The sequence below is a fragment of the Neoarius graeffei genome, chromosome 20, assembly GCF_027579695.1.
Source record: "Neoarius graeffei isolate fNeoGra1 chromosome 20, fNeoGra1.pri, whole genome shotgun sequence".
Taxonomy (NCBI): domain Eukaryota; kingdom Metazoa; phylum Chordata; class Actinopteri; order Siluriformes; family Ariidae; genus Neoarius; species Neoarius graeffei.
The window spans coordinates 43,214,080-43,232,832 of NC_083588.1; the positions used below are offsets into that span (position 1 = coordinate 43,214,080).

The 18,753-nt window shown below is 42.4% G+C and overlaps 2 protein-coding genes across 4 annotated transcripts in view; both read left to right on the forward strand.

Annotated features, from left to right (window-relative positions):
• Positions 1-1,223: 1,223 nt before the first annotated feature.
• Positions 1,224-10,011, forward strand: anks4b (ankyrin repeat and sterile alpha motif domain containing 4B). Its single transcript, XM_060902623.1, has 2 exons — positions 1,224-1,384; positions 8,946-10,011. Exons 1-2 carry the CDS (start codon positions 1,224-1,226, stop codon positions 10,009-10,011), a joined length of 1,227 nt encoding a protein of 408 aa, XP_060758606.1.
• Positions 10,012-16,088: 6,077 nt separating this feature from the next.
• The window catches only part of si:ch211-256e16.3 (kelch-like protein 20), a 44,722-nt gene continuing 42,057 nt past the window's right edge, over positions 16,089-18,753 (forward strand). For 2 of the 3 annotated variants that reach the window (XM_060901751.1, XM_060901752.1), the window contains exon 1: positions 16,089-16,197. The gene's annotated coding sequence lies outside the window, so the exon portion shown is untranslated. The remainder of the gene's footprint in view (positions 16,198-18,753) is intronic. The other variant, XM_060901754.1, reaches the window with a different exon arrangement.

Sequence of the window (18,753 nt, forward strand, 5' to 3'; positions counted from 1 at the left end):
CCAAATGACAAATCCCCATAATGGACAAATCTCTAGGAGCCCCACTATGGACAGAGGACCCCAGCTGGGCAAAAGCCCACAAAGGACAAAGCCCTTGGATAGACAAAAGCTAGCTGTCGATTTACTGTTTATATTTTTAATACTGGGTGGCACGGTGGTGTAGTGGTTAGCGCTGTCGCCTCACAGCAAGAAGGTCCGGGTTCAAGCCCCGTAGCCGGCGAGGGCCTTTCTGTGCGGAGTTTGCATGTTCTCCCCGTGTCCGCATGGGTTTCCTCCGGGTGCTCCGGTTTCCCCCACAGTCCAAAGACATGCAGGTTAGGTTAACTGGTGACTCTAAATTGACCGTAGGTGTGAATGTGAGTGTGAATGGTTGTCTGTGTCTATGTGTCAGCCCTGTGATGACCTCGCGACTTGTCCAGGGTGTACCCCGCCTTTCGCCCATAGTCAGCTGGGATAGGCTCCAGCTTGCCTGCGACCCTGTAGAAGGATAAAGCGGCTAGAGATAATGAGATGAGAATGAGATTTTTAATACTATCCATGTATTGGTATGTACAAATTTTAATACATTTGTCAACATAAAGCAATTTAGTATATAATTTTGGAGAAACCAATTTAGAGGTTTTGGTATAGAGCTGGGTTTTAGGTGGGTTTGACTGGCTTTTGAACTGAAGACTGGGCAACCTTGATGCAAACATGAAAGATAAAGGATTCTTACTTATCCATCCATACATTATCTATACTCCTTATCTGTCAGGGTCATGGGGAAGCCGGAGCCAATCCCAGCTGAATTCAGGCTGTGAAATCACATTCACAGGTTCTTCCTTATTCACGATTCAGTTTTGCCGAAGCTGTTTTTGATGTTATGATTTTGTAATGTCTAATCACCCAGTAAATAAAAAAAAAAAATCTTTACTTTTTTCAGGTTATTAATCTCTGTGAGATTAATGCAATATTGCTCGTTTTTATTATCATTTCACAGGCTAATTTTGCCACTTGTTCCTATTCAGCCAACCAGCATCATGAGCTCACACAGCAAACACAATGGACTTTGGTTTATTGCCCTACTGAGTGGTAATGACGCTCCATGTGGTCTTTTCATCAGTGCTCACTTCTCCTTTCTGCCCTACAAAGAAGAAGAGACTAACAGAGGGTTCAAAATGCTCTTCTGTGGCTGCTAAATTTTGTTTATATCTCTATATCGGACTAATCTATTTACCGCAGCCATGTCTAGATATCATAAGGCAGCCATTGATGGCTATTTGGATTTGTTGAAGGAGGCCACTAGGAAAGACCTGAACACTCCAGATGAGGATGGAATGACCCCGACTCTCTGGGCCGCTTATCACGGCCGACTGGAGGCTCTGCAACTCATCTGCAGCAGAGGGTGAGGTTTTATTTTCTGCTGTTTCCATATGGGGACATTTCTGGATAATATTAATTGCAAATTCTCACTTGAAACTCACCTTTTTTTTTTGATTAATCAAACCAAGCAAACTATTAAATTGATAATCTAATAAAAGAGTTATTTCTCACTCGAAAAACAAACAAAAAAAATTAAGAGCCTCACTCATGAATAACCAGTGTTGTCTTCTGAGGTTACTGGCAAATTATTGAATAGAACAATTAAGTGAATAGAATCCACTGTTTATAATTACTATTTATTTTTAAATGTCTGTTAACAGCAAGACTTTCAGACATTACATTCATCTCTTTCGCTGACAGCATCTTTAAACTATATTTGCCTGTAACATTATGAAATAAATTAGTCTTTGCTTGGCATACGGTGGTGTTGTTCTTGTGTTAGCATTTTACAGATCTGATTACTTTGGAGCAAAGGTTGGCATGATTACTTGTTCTTCTTCTAAAATCTGCTTGCAGGCTGTAAACTTTACAACTAGAGCTGAGTATTATGGCTACACCCTGGACAAAACTGTCAAATCCAAGTCTCATCTCATCTCATTATCTCTAGCCGCTTTATCCTGTTCTACAGGGCCGCAGGCAAGCTGGAGCCTATCCCAGCTGACTACGGGCGAAAGGCGGGGTACACCCTGGACAAGTCGCCAGGTCATCACAGGGCTGACACATAGACACAGACAACCATTCACACTCACATTCACACCTACGGTCAATTTAGAGTCACCAGTTAACCTAACCTGCATGTCTTTGGACTGTGGGGGAAACCGGAGCACCCGGAGGAAACCCACGCGGACACGGGGAGAACATGCAAACTCCGCACAGAAAGGCCCTCGCCGGCCACGGGGCTCGAACCCGGACCTTCTTATTGTGAGGTGACAGCGCTAACCACTACACCACCGTGCCACCCAAATCCAAGTCATTTTTCATTATGATTTGACATTATTTTTTATTAATGACATTTCCACGAGTGGTACGTACCAAGCATTTAACGAGGCGAATGAAATCTATAAAAGTGGCCCTTCATGTTCTGTAGCTTGTACGTTATGGATGTTTCCGCAAAACAAGCCAGATTCAAGCCGCTTTACTGTCTTTGTGTATTATAGTTACATTTTGATGTAGTACTCATCACTTAGAAAATAGTAGTATTTTCAACAAAATGAGAAACATCGTTGCAACCCAGAAAATGTTTTACAATGACATTTATCACTATAATTACAGTGGTGTTTGAAAGTTTGTGAACCCTTTAGAATTTTCTATATTTCTGCATAAATATGACCTAAAACATCATCAGATTTTCACACAAGTCCTAAAAGTAGATAAAGAGAACCCAGTTAAACAAATGAGACAAAAATATTATACTTGGTCATTTATTTATTGAGGAAAATGATCCAATATTACATATCAGTGAGTGGCAAAAGTATGTGAACCTCTAGGATTAGCAGTTAATTTGAAGGTGAAATTAGAGTCAGGTGTTTTCAGTCAATGGGATGACAATCAGGTGTGAGTGGGCACCCTGTTTTATTTAAAGAACAGGGATCTATCAAAGTCTGATCTTCACAACACATGTTTGTGGAAGTGTATCATGGCACGAACAAAGGAGATTTCTGAGGACCTCAGAAAAAGTGTTGTTGATGCTCATCAGGCTGGAAAAGGTTACAAAACCATCTCTAAAGAGTTTGGACTCCACCAATCCACAGTCAGACAGATTGTGTACAAATAGAGGAAATTCAAGACCATTGTTACCCTCCCCAGGAGTGGTCAACCAACAATGATCACTCCAAGAGCAAGCCATGTAATAGTCGGCGAGGTCACAAAGGACCCCAGGGTAACTTCTAAGCAACTGAAGGCCTCTCTCACATTGGCTAATGTTAATGTTCATGAGTCCACCATCAGGAGAACACTGAACAACAATGGTGTGCATGGCAGGGTTGCAAGGAGAAAGCCACTGCTCTCCAAAAAGAACATTGCTGCTCGTCTGCAGTTTGCTAAAGATCACGTGGACAAGCCAGGAGGCTATTGGAAAAATGTTTTATTGATGGAAGAGACTAAAATAGAACTTTTTGGTTTAAATGAGAAGCGTTATGTTTGGAGAAAGGAAAACACTGCATTCCAGCATAAGAACCTTATCCCATCTGTGAAACATGGTGATGGTAGCATCATGGTTTGGGCCTGTTTTGCTGCATCTGGGCCAGGACGGCTTGCCATCATTGATGGAACAATGAATTCTGAATTATACGAGCGAACTCGAAAGGAAAATGTCAGAACATCTGTCCATGAACTGAATCTCAAGAGAAGGTGGGTCATGCAGCAAGACAACGACCCTAAGCACGCAAGTCGTTCTACCAAAGAATGGTTAAAGAAGAATAAAGTTAATGTTTTGGAATGGCCATGTCAAAGTCCTGACCTTAATCCAATTGAAATGTTGTGGAAGGACCTGAAACGAGCAGTTCATGTGAAGAAACCCACCAACATCCCAGAGTTGAAGCTGTTCTGTATGGAGTAATGGGCTAAAATTCCTCCAAGCCGGTGTGCAGGACTGATCAACAGTTACCGGAAACGTTTAGTTGCTGTTATTGCTGCACAAGGGGGTCACACCAGATACTGAAAGCAAATGTTCACATACTTTTGCCACTCACAGATATGTAATATTGGATCATTTTCCTCAATAAATAAATGACCAAGTATAATATTTTTGTCTCATTTGTTTAACTGGGTTCTCTTTATGTACTTTTAGGACTTGTGTGAAAATCTGATGATGTTTTAGTTCATATTTATGCAGAAATATAGAAAATTCTAAAGGGTTCACAAACTTTCAAGCACCACTGTATTATTATAGAGTAGTTTCTATGTAAGGACTCCTGGTTTTTTAAAAATTACTTTTGACTTCATGAACAGTGAACTGTTTTTCCAGAGCATTAGCAACTGTACTATGGAAAGATGTTCCACACCCAGGCGAGCTGTTATAGATTGTAATCAGAGTTATCATGTGCATAGTTGGAGCACGAATGTGGACTTTTACTCTTAATGGATTACAGATTAACTTATGATGTTACACCTTATCACACTATCATGACTATAATAAAGTAGGTGGCAGGGAGCTGGAAAGGTAGGATGTGTACAGCAGGTGGTAATGCAATAAAACTGGTAAGGCAGAGACATAGGGAAGTCTGGCTGGACTAACAAGCCCTTCATGATTAACTAATAGGGTGTGTTTTGGGGGGCATTATGAAAATGAATGAAAAGTCATTGAGCATATGTGATTACTATACACTCCTTAGCACTAAGTCCAGTGGGGCACTGGTTACCCATCCAGAGGGGCATCGTGCCCACAGCCATTCAACAAAAGTTCATTTTCATAGTCCTCTTTTACCGCACCATAAATTTAAATTCCATTGAAATATTAATTACCATACTGAGTGACCAATGATATTTTTTCAGTGTTGCTATTTCACAGATATAAGCCAATTCATTTACTCAGTTTTTCAGATATTGTGTACAGCATACAGGATGCTCATTCACTATCAGAAATAGGGGTACAGAAGGAGTCCATTTCTGTCCCCCAAGGTACAAGCTACACTAATGTACACCCTAAGGCTCATTATTGGACCTCAAGGATACTATGTGAATCTTTTTAGGGCCAAAAATGTACAACCCCGATCCAAAAAAGTTGGGACAAAGTACAAATTGTAAATAAAAACGGAACGCAATAATTTACAAATCTCAAAAACTGATATTGTATTCATAATAGAACATAGACAACATATCAAATGTCGAAAGTGAGACATTTTGAAATTTCATGCCAAATATTGGTTCATTTGAAATTTCATGACAGCAACACATCTCAAAAAAGTTGGGACGGGGCAATAAGAGGCTGGAAAAGTTAAAGGTACAAAAAAGGAACAGCTGGAGGACCAAATTGCAACTCATTAGGTCAATTGGCAATAGGTCATTAACATGACTGGGTATAAAAAGAGCATCTTGGAGTGGCAGCGGCTCTCAGAAGTAAAGATGGGAAGAGGATCACCAATCCCCCTAATTCTGCGCCGACTAATAGTGGAGCAATATCAGAAAGGAGTTCGACAGTGTAAAATTGCAAAGAGTTTGAACATATCATCATCTACAGTGCATAATATCATCAAAAGATTCAGAGAATCTGGAAGAATCTCTGTGCGTAAGGGTCAAGGCTGGAAAACCATACTGGGTGCCCGTGATCTTCGAGCCCTTAGACGGCACTGCATCACATACAGGCATGCTTCTGTATTGGAAATCACAAAATGGGCTCAGGAATATTTCCAGAGAACATTATCTGTGAACACAATTCACCGTGCCATCCGCCGTTGCCAGCTAAAACTCTACAGTTCAAAGAAGAAGCCGTATCTAAACATGATCCAGAAGCGCAGACGTCTTCTCTGGGCCAAGGCTCATTTAAAATCGACTGTGGCAAAGTGGAAAACTGTTCTGTGGTCAGACAAATCAAAATTTGAAGTTCTTTATGGAAATCAGGGACGCTGTGTCATTCGGACTAAAGAGGAGAAGGATGACCCGAGTTGTTATCAGTGCCCAGTTCAGAAGCCTGCATCTCTGATGGTATGGGGTTGCATTAGTGCGTGTGGCATGGGCAGCTTACACATCTGGAAAGACACCATCAATGCTGAAAGGTATATCCAGGTTCTAGAGCAACATATGCTCCCATCCAGACGACGTCTCTTTCAGGGAAGACCTTGCATTTTCCAACATGACAATGCCAAACCACATACTGCATCAATTATAGCATCATGGCTGCGTAGAAGAAGGGTCCGGGTACTGAACTGGCCAGCCTGCAGTCCAGATCTTTCACCCATAGAAAACATTTGGCGCATCATAAAACGGAAGATACGACAAAAAAGACCTAAGACAGTTGAGCAACTAGAATCCTACATTAGACAAGAATGGGTTAACATTCCTATCCCTAAACTTGAGCAACTTGTCTCCTCAGTCCCCAGACGTTTACAGACTGTTGTAAAGAGAAAAGGGGATGTCTCACAGTGGTAAACATGGCCTTGTCCCAACTTTTTTGAGATGTGTTGTTGTCATGTAATTTAAAATCACCTAATTTTTCTCTTTAAATGATAAATTTTCTCAGTTTAAACATTTGATATGTCATCTATGTTCTATTCTGAATAAAATATGGAATTTTGAAACTTCCACATCATTGCATTCCGTTTTTATTTACAACTTGTACTTTGTCCCAACTTTTTTGGAATTGGGGTTGTACTATGTTCCCAAGCAGTACTTAAAGGGTACAAATAAGTGCTTTAGAGGGTGCTTCCTCAGTGACAAGCTTCTGTACCTCTACAGGTACAATAATCAGTGCTTGAAAAACCTCATGTCCAATCGTCCGAGATGACTAAAGTCTGTGCAAGGACGAGTAAAACTTTAATGGTAATCGTCTGATTGGACGACAAAAGTTTGTGCTGGCAACCTAAGCAACACAGGCACACAGGCGCAGAGAACCAATCTAAAGTAGCTCGTCTCATTTCACGGGAAATGCATTCAAAAGTTTTATTCATCAGCACGACAATATATAAAAGTACAAAAAATATTTTGAGGAAATCATTCAAATTTACTTGTTTTTGGTTATAATACGTCGAAGTATGCGTGTGTTCGAGTGTAATGGAAAAGCTCGACTCAGAGGGGTCCACGTAATGATGTAATTATACCAATTGGCTGAGGGCAATGAGGATCAAGGACATCATGTGCCAGCAGCACGGTTGAAGCGGGCAGGTGTCAACTTGGAATTTTTATATCATGATTGGAGTTAATAATAAACCATATCACCGAATAATGTTCCTTACCTCTAACCAGTGTGTGTGTGTGTGCGTGTGTGTATATATATATATATATATATATATATATATATATATATATATATATATATATATATATATAATGATTTTTTAATTGTTTTTGATGGTTTCATATATTTCATAATGACATCATTTTTATTTTCTAAATATTTATCAACATACCGCCATTGTGGCACAGGAACCTGAGATTGGTGGACAGCCAACAAAGGGTGTCTCCAACTGGTTGTAAATCATGACATACAAGTCATTAACACATACAGGACCCGCTGATTGGCTGTTCATATACTGAAGCCAAGCGGAGATGTCCAGTGTCTGTTGCTGTTGTCTGAAGAAAACTACAGCTAAAAAAGCTCTATTACCGGATTACTTGGACAGTCTTAGTCAGAAAGAAGCGAAGGATAGATATACATGGAAATGAGAGTTTATTAGCCGTTATGATCCCTACAAAATTCCTCGAAATGACTGGCGTGATGGTGCAGATTTGTGGCCTAGCGTTAGCATTAGCTACATGTTGGAATATACCTTCTTTTTTCTGAAAAAAGGCCAAGTAAGGCTGGGAGATTTTTTTTTGAGGACTGATAATGTACTTTATTTTCTGACAGTGCTGCCCCATTTAGTTCCATAGAGTTATTTATTGCACCAGATGATCAAAAATAGGAACTGCAACAAGCACTAATAGAGTCCTAGTAATCACCCAGGCTCATGTTTATTCTATGAGTATTTTCAGTCGAGTAGGCGCACCAGACAGGGCAGTCCACAATGGGGTTGCCAAACTGGGCTAGTTTAAAAATACCCTGAATCTACCAAGATCTTGTTTCATAGAAAATAATTGGAATTAAATGTAGCAAATTTCTGCAAACAAAGGCAAAGTGTAAGTGCAGACAGTGTGTATGTGATATACAGAACCTTTTTCTATTGTAAGATATGTTGCAAAGATTGGGAGAGGGACGGGGGATTCCATCTATCCATCCATCCATTATCTGTAGCCGCTTATCCTGTCCTACAGGGTCACAGACAAGCTGGAGCCTATCCCAGCTGACTATGGGTGAGAGGCGGGGTACACCCTGGACAAGTCGCCAGGTCATCGCAGGGCTGGCACAGAGACAAACAACCATTCGCACTCACATTCACACCTACGGTCAATTTAGAGCCACCAATTAGCCTAACCTGCATGTCTTTGGACTGTGGGGGAAACCGGAGCACCCAGAGGAAACCCACGCAGACACGGGGAGAACATGCAAACTCCACACAGAAAGGCCCTCGCCGGCCGCTGGGCTCGAACCCAGAACCTTCTTGCTGTGAGGCGACAGTGCTAACCACTACACCACCGTGCCGCCCCATAAATCACTTTATTTAACTTAAATAATTGAATTTTTGAATGAGGCTATTATTAATGTCGCTCTTCCCCACCAAAAATCTATGATCATGAGCCACTGATAATTAAATGATATGTAGACAAACTGACCTGGTGTAATTGTTCATGCTGTGTTCCTTAATATTGTTTGACTGCGCAGTTGTAATGTCTATTTGTTTGTGTGACTTCAGGGTACTCTTGAGGCACTGCGTAAATGTAAGATGTTTCATAGAATCAAATGCACCAAAAAACCCCTCTTAGTTGTGTGTGTATCTTCCAGTAGTTTGGTGAATAAATTGTTTTCTGAATCTGATCTGATTTTGTTACAGTGGAGATCCCAACAAAAGCGACATCTGGGGGAACACACCCTTACATCACGCAGCCTCCAATGGTCATATGCACATACTGAGCTTCCTGGTCACCTTTGGCGCCAATGTCTTCGCTTTGGATAATGAGTTTCACACTCCTATGGATGTTGCTGCATCTCGGGATCAGATGAACTGCGTCCGCTTCCTAGACAGTGCTGCTAACCAGCAGACAATGCAGCACCCCAAGAATGTGGCACATTTGAAGAAACAAGCGGTCAAAGATGCAGAACGCAATGTGAAGGAGTGTGAGAAAGTCAAAAAGAAGCACCAGAATAAGATGGACAAGAGGTACCGTGGCAGTGGTGGTTCTGTCTCTGGAGCCAGTGCAGGTTCTTTCTCTAGCACGGGAACCATGAACAGCTTAAACAAGCTCACTGCCAACAAATTCGGGTCCATTACAGGAACTCTCCAGCGCAAGTTTGGAAAGAAGGACACCATGTCGAAAACAGAGAATGGAACAGCAGAAAAGCCATATGTAGAGGATGTCTTCAATGAGCAGGATGAAAATGAAGAGGATGGAGATGCAGTTGAAGAGTTTCAAGATGAGGAAGAAGACAATGAAGAGCAGATCAAAGAATCCCTGTTTAAGAGGCCAGGTCTTGGAAACATGGTCTTCCGAAAGAACTTCTCCATGGAAATGGGAATTGAACCAGATGAATTTCCTATTGGTGACACAGAGAACCTGGGTTTCCTGGCCCTCAAGGAGGTGTTTGAAGCAGAGGAGGCAGGACTGGATGACCAGTCACAGGAGGATTCACAATTGCCTTGGAACCAAGAGGAGATTGGATTGGATGAAGATGAGGAAACATCACCCCTGCATTCCTTCCTGACCTCTGTAAACCTACTAGACTTTGCCCCTGTGTTTATCCGTGAGAAGTTAGACCTGGAAGCCCTCATGCTCTGCTCAGACGACGATCTAAAAAGCATCCGAATCCAGCTAGGGCCTCGCAAGAAGATTCTGGAAGCAGCAGCTAGAAGGAAGGCTGCTCTCGAGCAACCTGGTGTAATGAAAGACACCTTTCTGTAACACCAAATGCATTCAAATATGCTGTATATTTCCACAGATGCTTAGCTGTACAATATTGTAAAGTGAAATGTGAAGAATTTTATTCTTTCCAAGCATTCCTTGTCACTTTAGTAATTTTAGAACACGAGACTAAACATTCGGAAATGATTGTCTGTAATGCATACCAAAAATTCTCATCATCTACTCAGTGTCTTTAACAGCTACATTATGGTGAACGATGTGTTCCATTACAAATTGCTTGCAAATCAAGCTACCTTTTATAAAATATCTATAAAAGCTATGACTGATTTTTGTCTGCGATAGAATCCATACATTATTAAGTTATTTGCATAAAAACGTCACAGAATCAACATGTAAAATTTTTATAAACTCTCAGACGATCAGCTGAAATTCAGCCTTTTTTGAGAAACTATTGCACTTATTCACCAGATATCCATGCTTCTATGTGAGTTATATGGGGTTCATGACAAATCTGTGATTACCAGCAAAGTAAAATACTATTCAGCAAGAAGCCTGTGTGTTCAGACTAAAGAAAAGTTGTATAACCACACAAAAAAAAGCAACACTATAAAACATTTGTATGCATCTCTCAAGTGCCCTTGACACACCTACCTTATTATTTACAAGTGTACGGGTCATTTTTTTCCATGGACAATTTGCGTTAATTATCCTCTACCATTTTATGGCCTGTTAGCTTAATATTTTTGATCGATGGACTACTAACCCAGCAGTCTATAAAGATCTCAGCAATACTGTGTTGCCTAATACATCGATCAGCCATAGCATTATGACCCCTGACCGGTGAAGTGACTAACATTGATTATCTCATTACAATGGCACCTGTCAAAGGGTGGAATCTATTAGGCAGCAAGTGAGCAGTCAGTTCTTGAAGTTGATGTGTTGAAAACAGGAAAAATGGGCAAGCGTAAGGATCTGAGTGACTTTGAAAAGGCCAGAGTGTGATGGCTAGATGACTGGGTCTGAGCATCTCCAAAATGGCACGTCTTGTGGGGTGTTCCTGGTATGCAGTGGTTACTCCTTACAAAAAATGGTCCATGGAAGGACAACGGGTGAACCGACGACAGGGTCATGGGTGTCGAAGGCTCATTGATTCGCATGAGGCACAAAGGCTAGCCCATATGGTCCAGTCCCACAGAAGAGCTACTGTAGCACAAACTGCTGAGAAAAGTTAATGCTGGCTAAAACAGAAAGGTCTCAGTGGTCATAATGTCATGGCTGATTGGTGTATAGCGCTGTTGTGGCATAGCTGTGTTTGACAAATTGTGCATAAAGACGACTGATGGGCTAGAGTCAGCAACTGTAAATACACAAAGTGCATCTACAATTTACTTATTTGACTAACATTCTTTAAAAAAAAAAGAATCCAAAGATTCACAATTGAGAAGTTGAGAATCGTGCTCCAGATTTCAATACAGGCAGCTTGGCAATGCTGGTATTTGAACTTATGATCTTCTGATCAACATTGCAATGCCTAGTCACAACTGCTATCTACATGATAGATGTACCTGATAACAATGGCCAATGAGTGTAGGTACAAGCTAGGCAAATATAGCATGGTCGGGGTGTGAAAGTACAATTAAAGTGTCTCATCTCATTATCTCTAGCCGCTTTATCCTTCTACAGGGTCGCAGGCGAGCTGGAGCCTATCCCAGCTGACTACGGGCGAAAGGCGGGGTACACATAGACACAGACAACCATTCACACTCACACCTACGGTCAATTTAGAGTCACCAGTTAACCTAACCTGCATGTCTTTGGACTGTGGGGGAAACCGGAGCACCCAGAGGAAACCCACGCGGACACGGGGAGAACATGCAAACTCCACACAGAAAGGCCCTCGCCGGCCACGGGGCTCGAACCCGGACCTTCTTGCTGTGAGGCGACAGCGCTAACCACTACACCACCGTGCCGCCCCACAATTAAAGTGTATTTATGTGAAAGCATAGACAATGATTAAATTAATTTAATTCCATGTTTTCATGTGAAAAGTATCTTTTTATTACTTATCTGAAAAGCATGTATGTCATTTTGCTTTAAAACATCTCTGTAAGTTTGCTGGTCATATGCATGTTGTGTCGTTAGCTATTAAATTAATCAGAAATAAAAGATCATGGAAATATTTACCATTATGTAGAATCTTACTTGCCTAGACAATTATGTTATCGACTGGAATGGACCCTCACCAGCCACTTTATTAGGAACACCCATACACCTGCTGTTTTATCGAAATCAGCCAATCCCTTGACAGCAGCACAGTGCATGTGCTGCAGATACAACTCAAGAGCTCCAGTTAGTGTTCGCTTCAAACATCAGAATGGGAAAACTTGTGATCTCAAAGTGTGACTTTCACTGAGGCATGGATGTTGATTTGAGTCAGATGGACTGGTGTGAGTATTTCAGAAACTGCTGATCTCCCTGGGTTTTCACACACAACAGTGTCTAGAGTTTACACAGAATGGTGCGAAAAACATTGAGTGAGCGACAGTTCTGTTGGTGAGTTCAAGTACCTGGGGTTGACTGTGCAAGAAAATGAGGGCTGCGATAGTGAAGTGAGAGAGAGAGAGTGCAGGCAGGGTGGAGCAGTTGGAGAAGGATTTCGGGAGTCATTTGTGATAGGAAAGTCCCAGCAAAAGTGAAAGGTAAGCTGTATAAGACAGTAGTGAGACCAGCTATGATGTATGGATTGGAGACTGTACCCTTAACAAAGAGACAGGAGGCAAAGTTGGAGGTGGCGGAGTTGAGGATGTTAAGGTTTGCAATGGGAGTGACGAAGTTGGACAGGATAAGGAACAAGCATATCAGAGGGACAGCACATGTGGAGAGCTTGGGAATTAAGCTAAGAGAGATGAGACCGAGATGGTACGGGCACATCCTGAGAAGAGATGCAGAGCATGTGGGAAGGAGAATGTTGAGGATGGAGCTGCCAGGCAAACGAAAACGAGGAAGGCCAAAAAGGAGATACATGGATGTGGTGAGAGAGGACATGAAAGTGGCAGGTGTGGTAGAGAAGGATGCGGAAGACAGGGAGCAATGGAGACGAAAGATCCGCTGTGGCGACCCCTAATCAGGAGCAGCCAAAAGAAGAAGAAGAAGAAGGTGCAAAAAACATTGAGTGAGTGACAGTTCTGTGGGTGGAAACGCCTTGTTGATAAGAGAGGTCAGAGAAAAATGGTTGCCGTAAAACCCAAAAGAAGAAGAAAAAGGTAAACACGCACACAGACTTCCTCGGTCTGCTTGGCTGAGTGAAGCGAGTGATTTCATGTACATTATTTGCTAGGGAATCTCCATCCATCCATCCATTACCTTTAGCCACTTATCCTGTGCAGGGTTGCGGGCAAGCTGGAGCCTATCCCAGCTGACTATAGGCGATAGAGAGGCAGGATATACCCTGGATAAGTCATCACAGGGCTGACACACAGAGACAAACAACCATTCATGCTCACATTCACACCTACGGTCAATTTAGAGCCGCCAGTTAACCTAACCTGCATGTCTTTGGACTGTGGGGGAAACCAGAGCACCCGGAGGAAACCCACGCAGACACGGGGAGAACATGCAAACTCCACACAGAAAGGCCCCCGTCGGCCACTGGGCTTGAACCCAGAACCTTCTTGCTGTGAGGCAACAGCGCTAACCACTACACCACCGTGCCACCGCTAGGGACTCTCCTCAAATCAAATAACTTGCCAAACATAGAATGGCTTGATATTTTTGTGAGATATTACAGAAATAAACATATGTCACAGTGACCAAATTTCACCGATTTTATGAAATCGAAAGGCCGTCTACCGTACTTTTAAGTGTAGTAATGAAGTACTCAAGTATTTTCCACCCCTGATGCACACATGTTCCTCACCCTGGTCATGGAGCACCTGCACATTTTAGAGCTTTTCTTGCTCCCAACACACAACTAATTAAGAGTCCTTCCTGAATTGGGAGCAGGAAAAGCACTAAATAGACAGGACAGGACAGGAGGGGTGGCACGGTGGTGTACTGGTTGGCACTGTCACAGCAAGAAGGTTCTGGGTTTGAGCCCAGCAACCGACAAGGTCCTTTCTGTGCGGAGTTTGCATGTTCTCCCCATGTCTGCGTGGGTTTCCTCCAGGTGCTCTGGTTTCCTCTATAGTCCAAAGACATGCAGGTTAGGCTAATTGGTGGCTCTAAATTGACCGTAGGTGTGAATGTGAGTGTGAGTGTGAATGGTTGTGTGTCTCTGTGTGTCAGCCCTGCGATGACCTGGCGACTTGTCCAGGGTGTACCCCACCTCTTGCCCATAGTCAGCTGGGATAGGCTTAGGGTGACCACCTGTCCCGCATAGCGCGTGCGCGTACAGCATTTGAAGCCGAATTTATGCGTCCCGCAAATTCAGAACGTGTCCCGCATAATCGATGCTTGCTGAGGGGGCTGTCGCTCTCCTCGGGCCACCCAGGCAGCCAAACGAATATTACGAGTACTTGACATTTCAGCACACCACCGTCGCCACTATAGACTGTAGAACAAAACCACACACACACACCCCTCACAACTGACTGGTTGTTGTCAACTTTTTGTTGTTGCCATGACACCGCACTCACGTGCACAGACAGTGGCGAGGGACGCAGGTGCAACGCATGCATTACTTTCATATTAAAAAATGGAGAAAGGTACCGGGGAGATGGCAGGTGAGGCACCGCCACCTCCAGTTAAAAAGAGAAGGTGTACGTACAGGAAAGAGTGGGAAAATGAATATTTGTGGCTGAAAGGGGTTGAGGGGGATACCGAGAGGGCTTTTTGTGACCTTTGCAAAACATCTTTCTCAATCAGACATGGCGGGGAATACGATGTGAAACGACACAGGCTCGCGGAGACTCACAAGAAACGTGTGCAACAGAAAGAAATGTCTAAATCTATGGATGCTTTCCTCCGACTTAAAAACGACTCCCTAGCTGACAAAGTGACTGCGGCAGAGGTGACGAGTGTGTATCACACTGTCCAACACGCAATATCATATCGGGCAGGAGATTGTGGCACAAAGCTGTGGTTGTGAGTTAAGAGACTTTTTTTCTACTGTTTCTGTGGTGCTGAGCCACTACAATTCCTGTTAATCCACTGAAAACTAAATGGAGACTTGTCACTATTCCTGCTGTACTGATGCACTGCAAAGCCTCAGACTCAATATTATATTATGATTGATTTAAAGTGAATAAATTGTAATGGAAAATAAATAAAATTGAGTAGCTTCAGTAAATCATAAGTGGAAGTGTGTCTGTCAAGTCATTGAATGGTCAAAATATTATGAATGTTTATTTAAAAAAAACCACATTTGGTGGCCTGTTCATGACCATACATCACCAATAACAGCAGAATAGGGTATTATTGATATACCATGTAAGGTAGTATGTGCTAGAAATGGGTAAACCACTATCTGTGAGTCATCCAGCGGCTGGCGCGGCGCAGTGGGGGCGGCGTCCCACATTGTCCCTCAAAAACATAACCCTTGTCCCCCCTTGGGCTTATGAGCAGGTGGTCACCCTAGATAGGCTCCAGCTTGCCTGCGACCCTGTAGAACAGGATAAAGTGGCTACAGATAATGGATGGATAAATGGAAGTTAGCACTGTCGCCTCACAGCAAGAAGGTCCTGGTTTCGAGCCCCGTGGCCGGCGAGGGCCTTTCTGTGCGGAGTTTGCATGTTCTCCCCGTGTCCGCGTGGGTTTCCTCCGGGCGCTCCGGTTTCCCCCACAGTCCAAAGACATGCAGGTTAGGTTAACTGGTGACTCTAAATTGACCGTAGGTGTGAATGTGAGTGTGAATGGTTGTGTCTATGTGTCGGCCCTGTGATGACCTGGCGACTTGTCCAGGGTGTACCCCGCCTTTCGCCCGTAGTCAGCTGGGATAGGCTCCAGCTTGCCTGCGACCCTGTAGAACAGGATAAAGCGGCTAGAGATAATGGATGGATGGATGGACAGGAGGACAGGACACGTGATGTGTGGTGTACTGTCTATCAAAGAGAGTGCAGCAGTATTTTATTTAAACAGGCTTTTCCTGGGCCAGAGGAGGCGCTGTGGAGTCACGTGTGTTTATGTCCTTTCTGTGATCGACGAAGAAGAAATGGCGTCACGACTCCCAAACAGTCTGATGTTGACAAATGAAGATTTTATTCCGTTTTGCTAAGTGATGTTTTTCAGGTAAGACTTTATGTCGTTATGTACGTTAATATCGTCACTGTTTGTGTGTGTTCTTTATGGCCACACTGAATAAAAACGAGTGTTTTCTGTGTGAATCTGTCAGGAGACCTGTTAACGTGAACTCCCACTTATTTGGATAAGGAGATTACAAACTGCACTGGACCAGCAAACCGCAGCGGGTTCACTTTACATTTAGGCGTTAATTTGATTTTAATTTTCGGATCTGAAGGTTTAATAAACAGGTGAATAAATAAATTGTCCGTTGAAATTATAATGCAAATTTCATAGAGGAGGAGTTGTTTACAGGTTATCTACACAGATAAGGCTTAATAAAGTACTACACCGTATGTAGGATACTGTTATGTAGCGTATATACACTAAACAGCGTTTATGTAGAGTATATACACTAAACAGCGTTTATGCAGAGTATATACACTAAACAGCGTTTATGCAGAGTATATACACTAGGCGGCGTTTATGCAGAGTATATACACTAAACAGCGTTTATGCAGAGTATATACACTAGGCGGCGTTTATGCAGAGTATATACACTAGGCGGCGTTTATGCAGAGTATATACACTAGGCGGCGTTTATGCAGAGTATATACACTAGGCGGCGTTTATGCAGAGTATATACACTAAACAGCGTTTATGCAGAGTATATACACTAAACAGCGTTTATGCAGAGTATATACACTAAACAGCGTTTATGCAGAGTATATACACTAGGCGGCGTTTATGCAGAGTATATACACTAAACAGCGTTTATGCAGAGTATATACACTAGGCGGCGTTTATGCAGAGTATATACACTAAACAGCGTTTATGCAGAGTATATACACTAGGCGGCGTTTATGCAGAGTATATACACTAGGCGGCGTTTATGCAGAGTATATACACTAAACAGCGTTTATGCAGAGTATATACACTAGGCGGCGTTTATGCAGAGTATATACACTAGGCGGCGTTTATGCAGAGTATATACACTAGGCGGCGTTTATGCAGAGTATATACACTAGGCGGCGTTTATGCAGAGTATATACACTAGGCGGCGTTTATGCAGAGTATATACACTAAACAGCGTTTATGCAGAGTATATACACTAAACAGCGTTTATGCAGAGTATATACACTAGGCGGCGTTTATGCAGAGTATATACACTAGGCGGCGTTTATGCAGAGTATATACACTAGGCGGCGTTTATGCAGAGTATATACACTAGGCGGCGTTTATGCAGAGTATATACACTAGGCGGCGTTTATGCAGAGTATATACACTAGGCGGCGTTTATGCAGAGTATATACACTAAACAGCGTTTATGCAGAGTATATACACTAAACAGCGTTTATGCAGAGTATATACACTAGGCGGCGTTTATGCAGAGTATATACACTAGGCGGCGTTTATGCAGAGTATATACACTAAACAGCGTTTATGCAGAGTATATACACTAGGCGGCGTTTATGCAGAGTATATACACTAGGCGGCGTTTATGCAGAGTATATACACTAAACAGCGTTTATGCAGAGTATATACACTAAACAGCGTTTATGCAGAGTATATACACTAGGCGGCGTTTATGCAGAGTATATACACTAGGCGGCGTTTATGCAGAGTATATACACTAGGCGGCGTTTATGCAGAGTATATACACTAGGCGGCGTTTATGCAGAGTATATACACTAGGCGGCGTTTATGCAGAGTATATACACTAGGCGGCGTTTATGCAGAGTATATACACTAGGCGGCGTTTATGCAGAGTATATACACTAAACAGCGTTTATGCAGAGTATATACACTAAACAGCGTTTATGTAGAGTATATACACTAAACAGCGTTTATGCAGAGTATATACACTAGGCGGCGTTTATGCAGAGTATATACACTAAACAGCGTTTATGCAGAGTATATACACTAGGCGGCGTTTATGCAGAGTATATACACTAGGCGGCGTTTATGCAGAGTATATACACTAAACAGCGTTTATGCAGAGTATATACACTAAACAGCGTTTATGCAGAGTATATACACTAGGCGGCGTTTATGCAGAGTATATACACTAAACAGCGTTTATGCAGAGTATATACACTAGGCGGCGTTTATGCAGAGTATATACACTAAACAGCGTTTATGCAGAGTATATACACTAGGCGGCGTTTATGCAGAGTATATACACTAAACAGCGTTTATGCAGAGTATATACACTAAACAGCGTTTATGCAGAGTATATACACTAGGCGGCGTTTATGCAGAGTATATACACTAGGCGGCGTTTATGCAGAGTATATACACTAGGCGGCGTTTATGCAGAGTATATACACTAAACAGCGTTTATGCAGAGTATATACACTAAACAGCGTTTATGCAGAGTATATACACTAGGCGGCGTTTATGCAGAGTATATACACTAAACAGCGTTTATGCAGAGTATATACACTAGGCGGCGTTTATGCAGAGTATATACACTAAACAACGTTTATGCAGAGTATATACACTAGGCGGCGTTTATGCAGAGTATATACACTAGGCGGCGTTTATGCAGAGTATATACACTAA

What these genes read in the sequence shown, in the direction of transcription:
- anks4b (XM_060902623.1), top strand. Translation starts at nt 1,224, where the DNA reads ATGTCTAGATATCATAAGGCAGCCATTGATGGCTATTTGGATTTGTTG. An exon ending in CAACTCATCTGCAGCAGAGG is followed by an intron (nt 1,385 to 8,945) that starts GTGAGGTTTTAT and finishes ATTTTGTTACAG; the next exon opens with TGGAGATCCCAACAAAAGCG.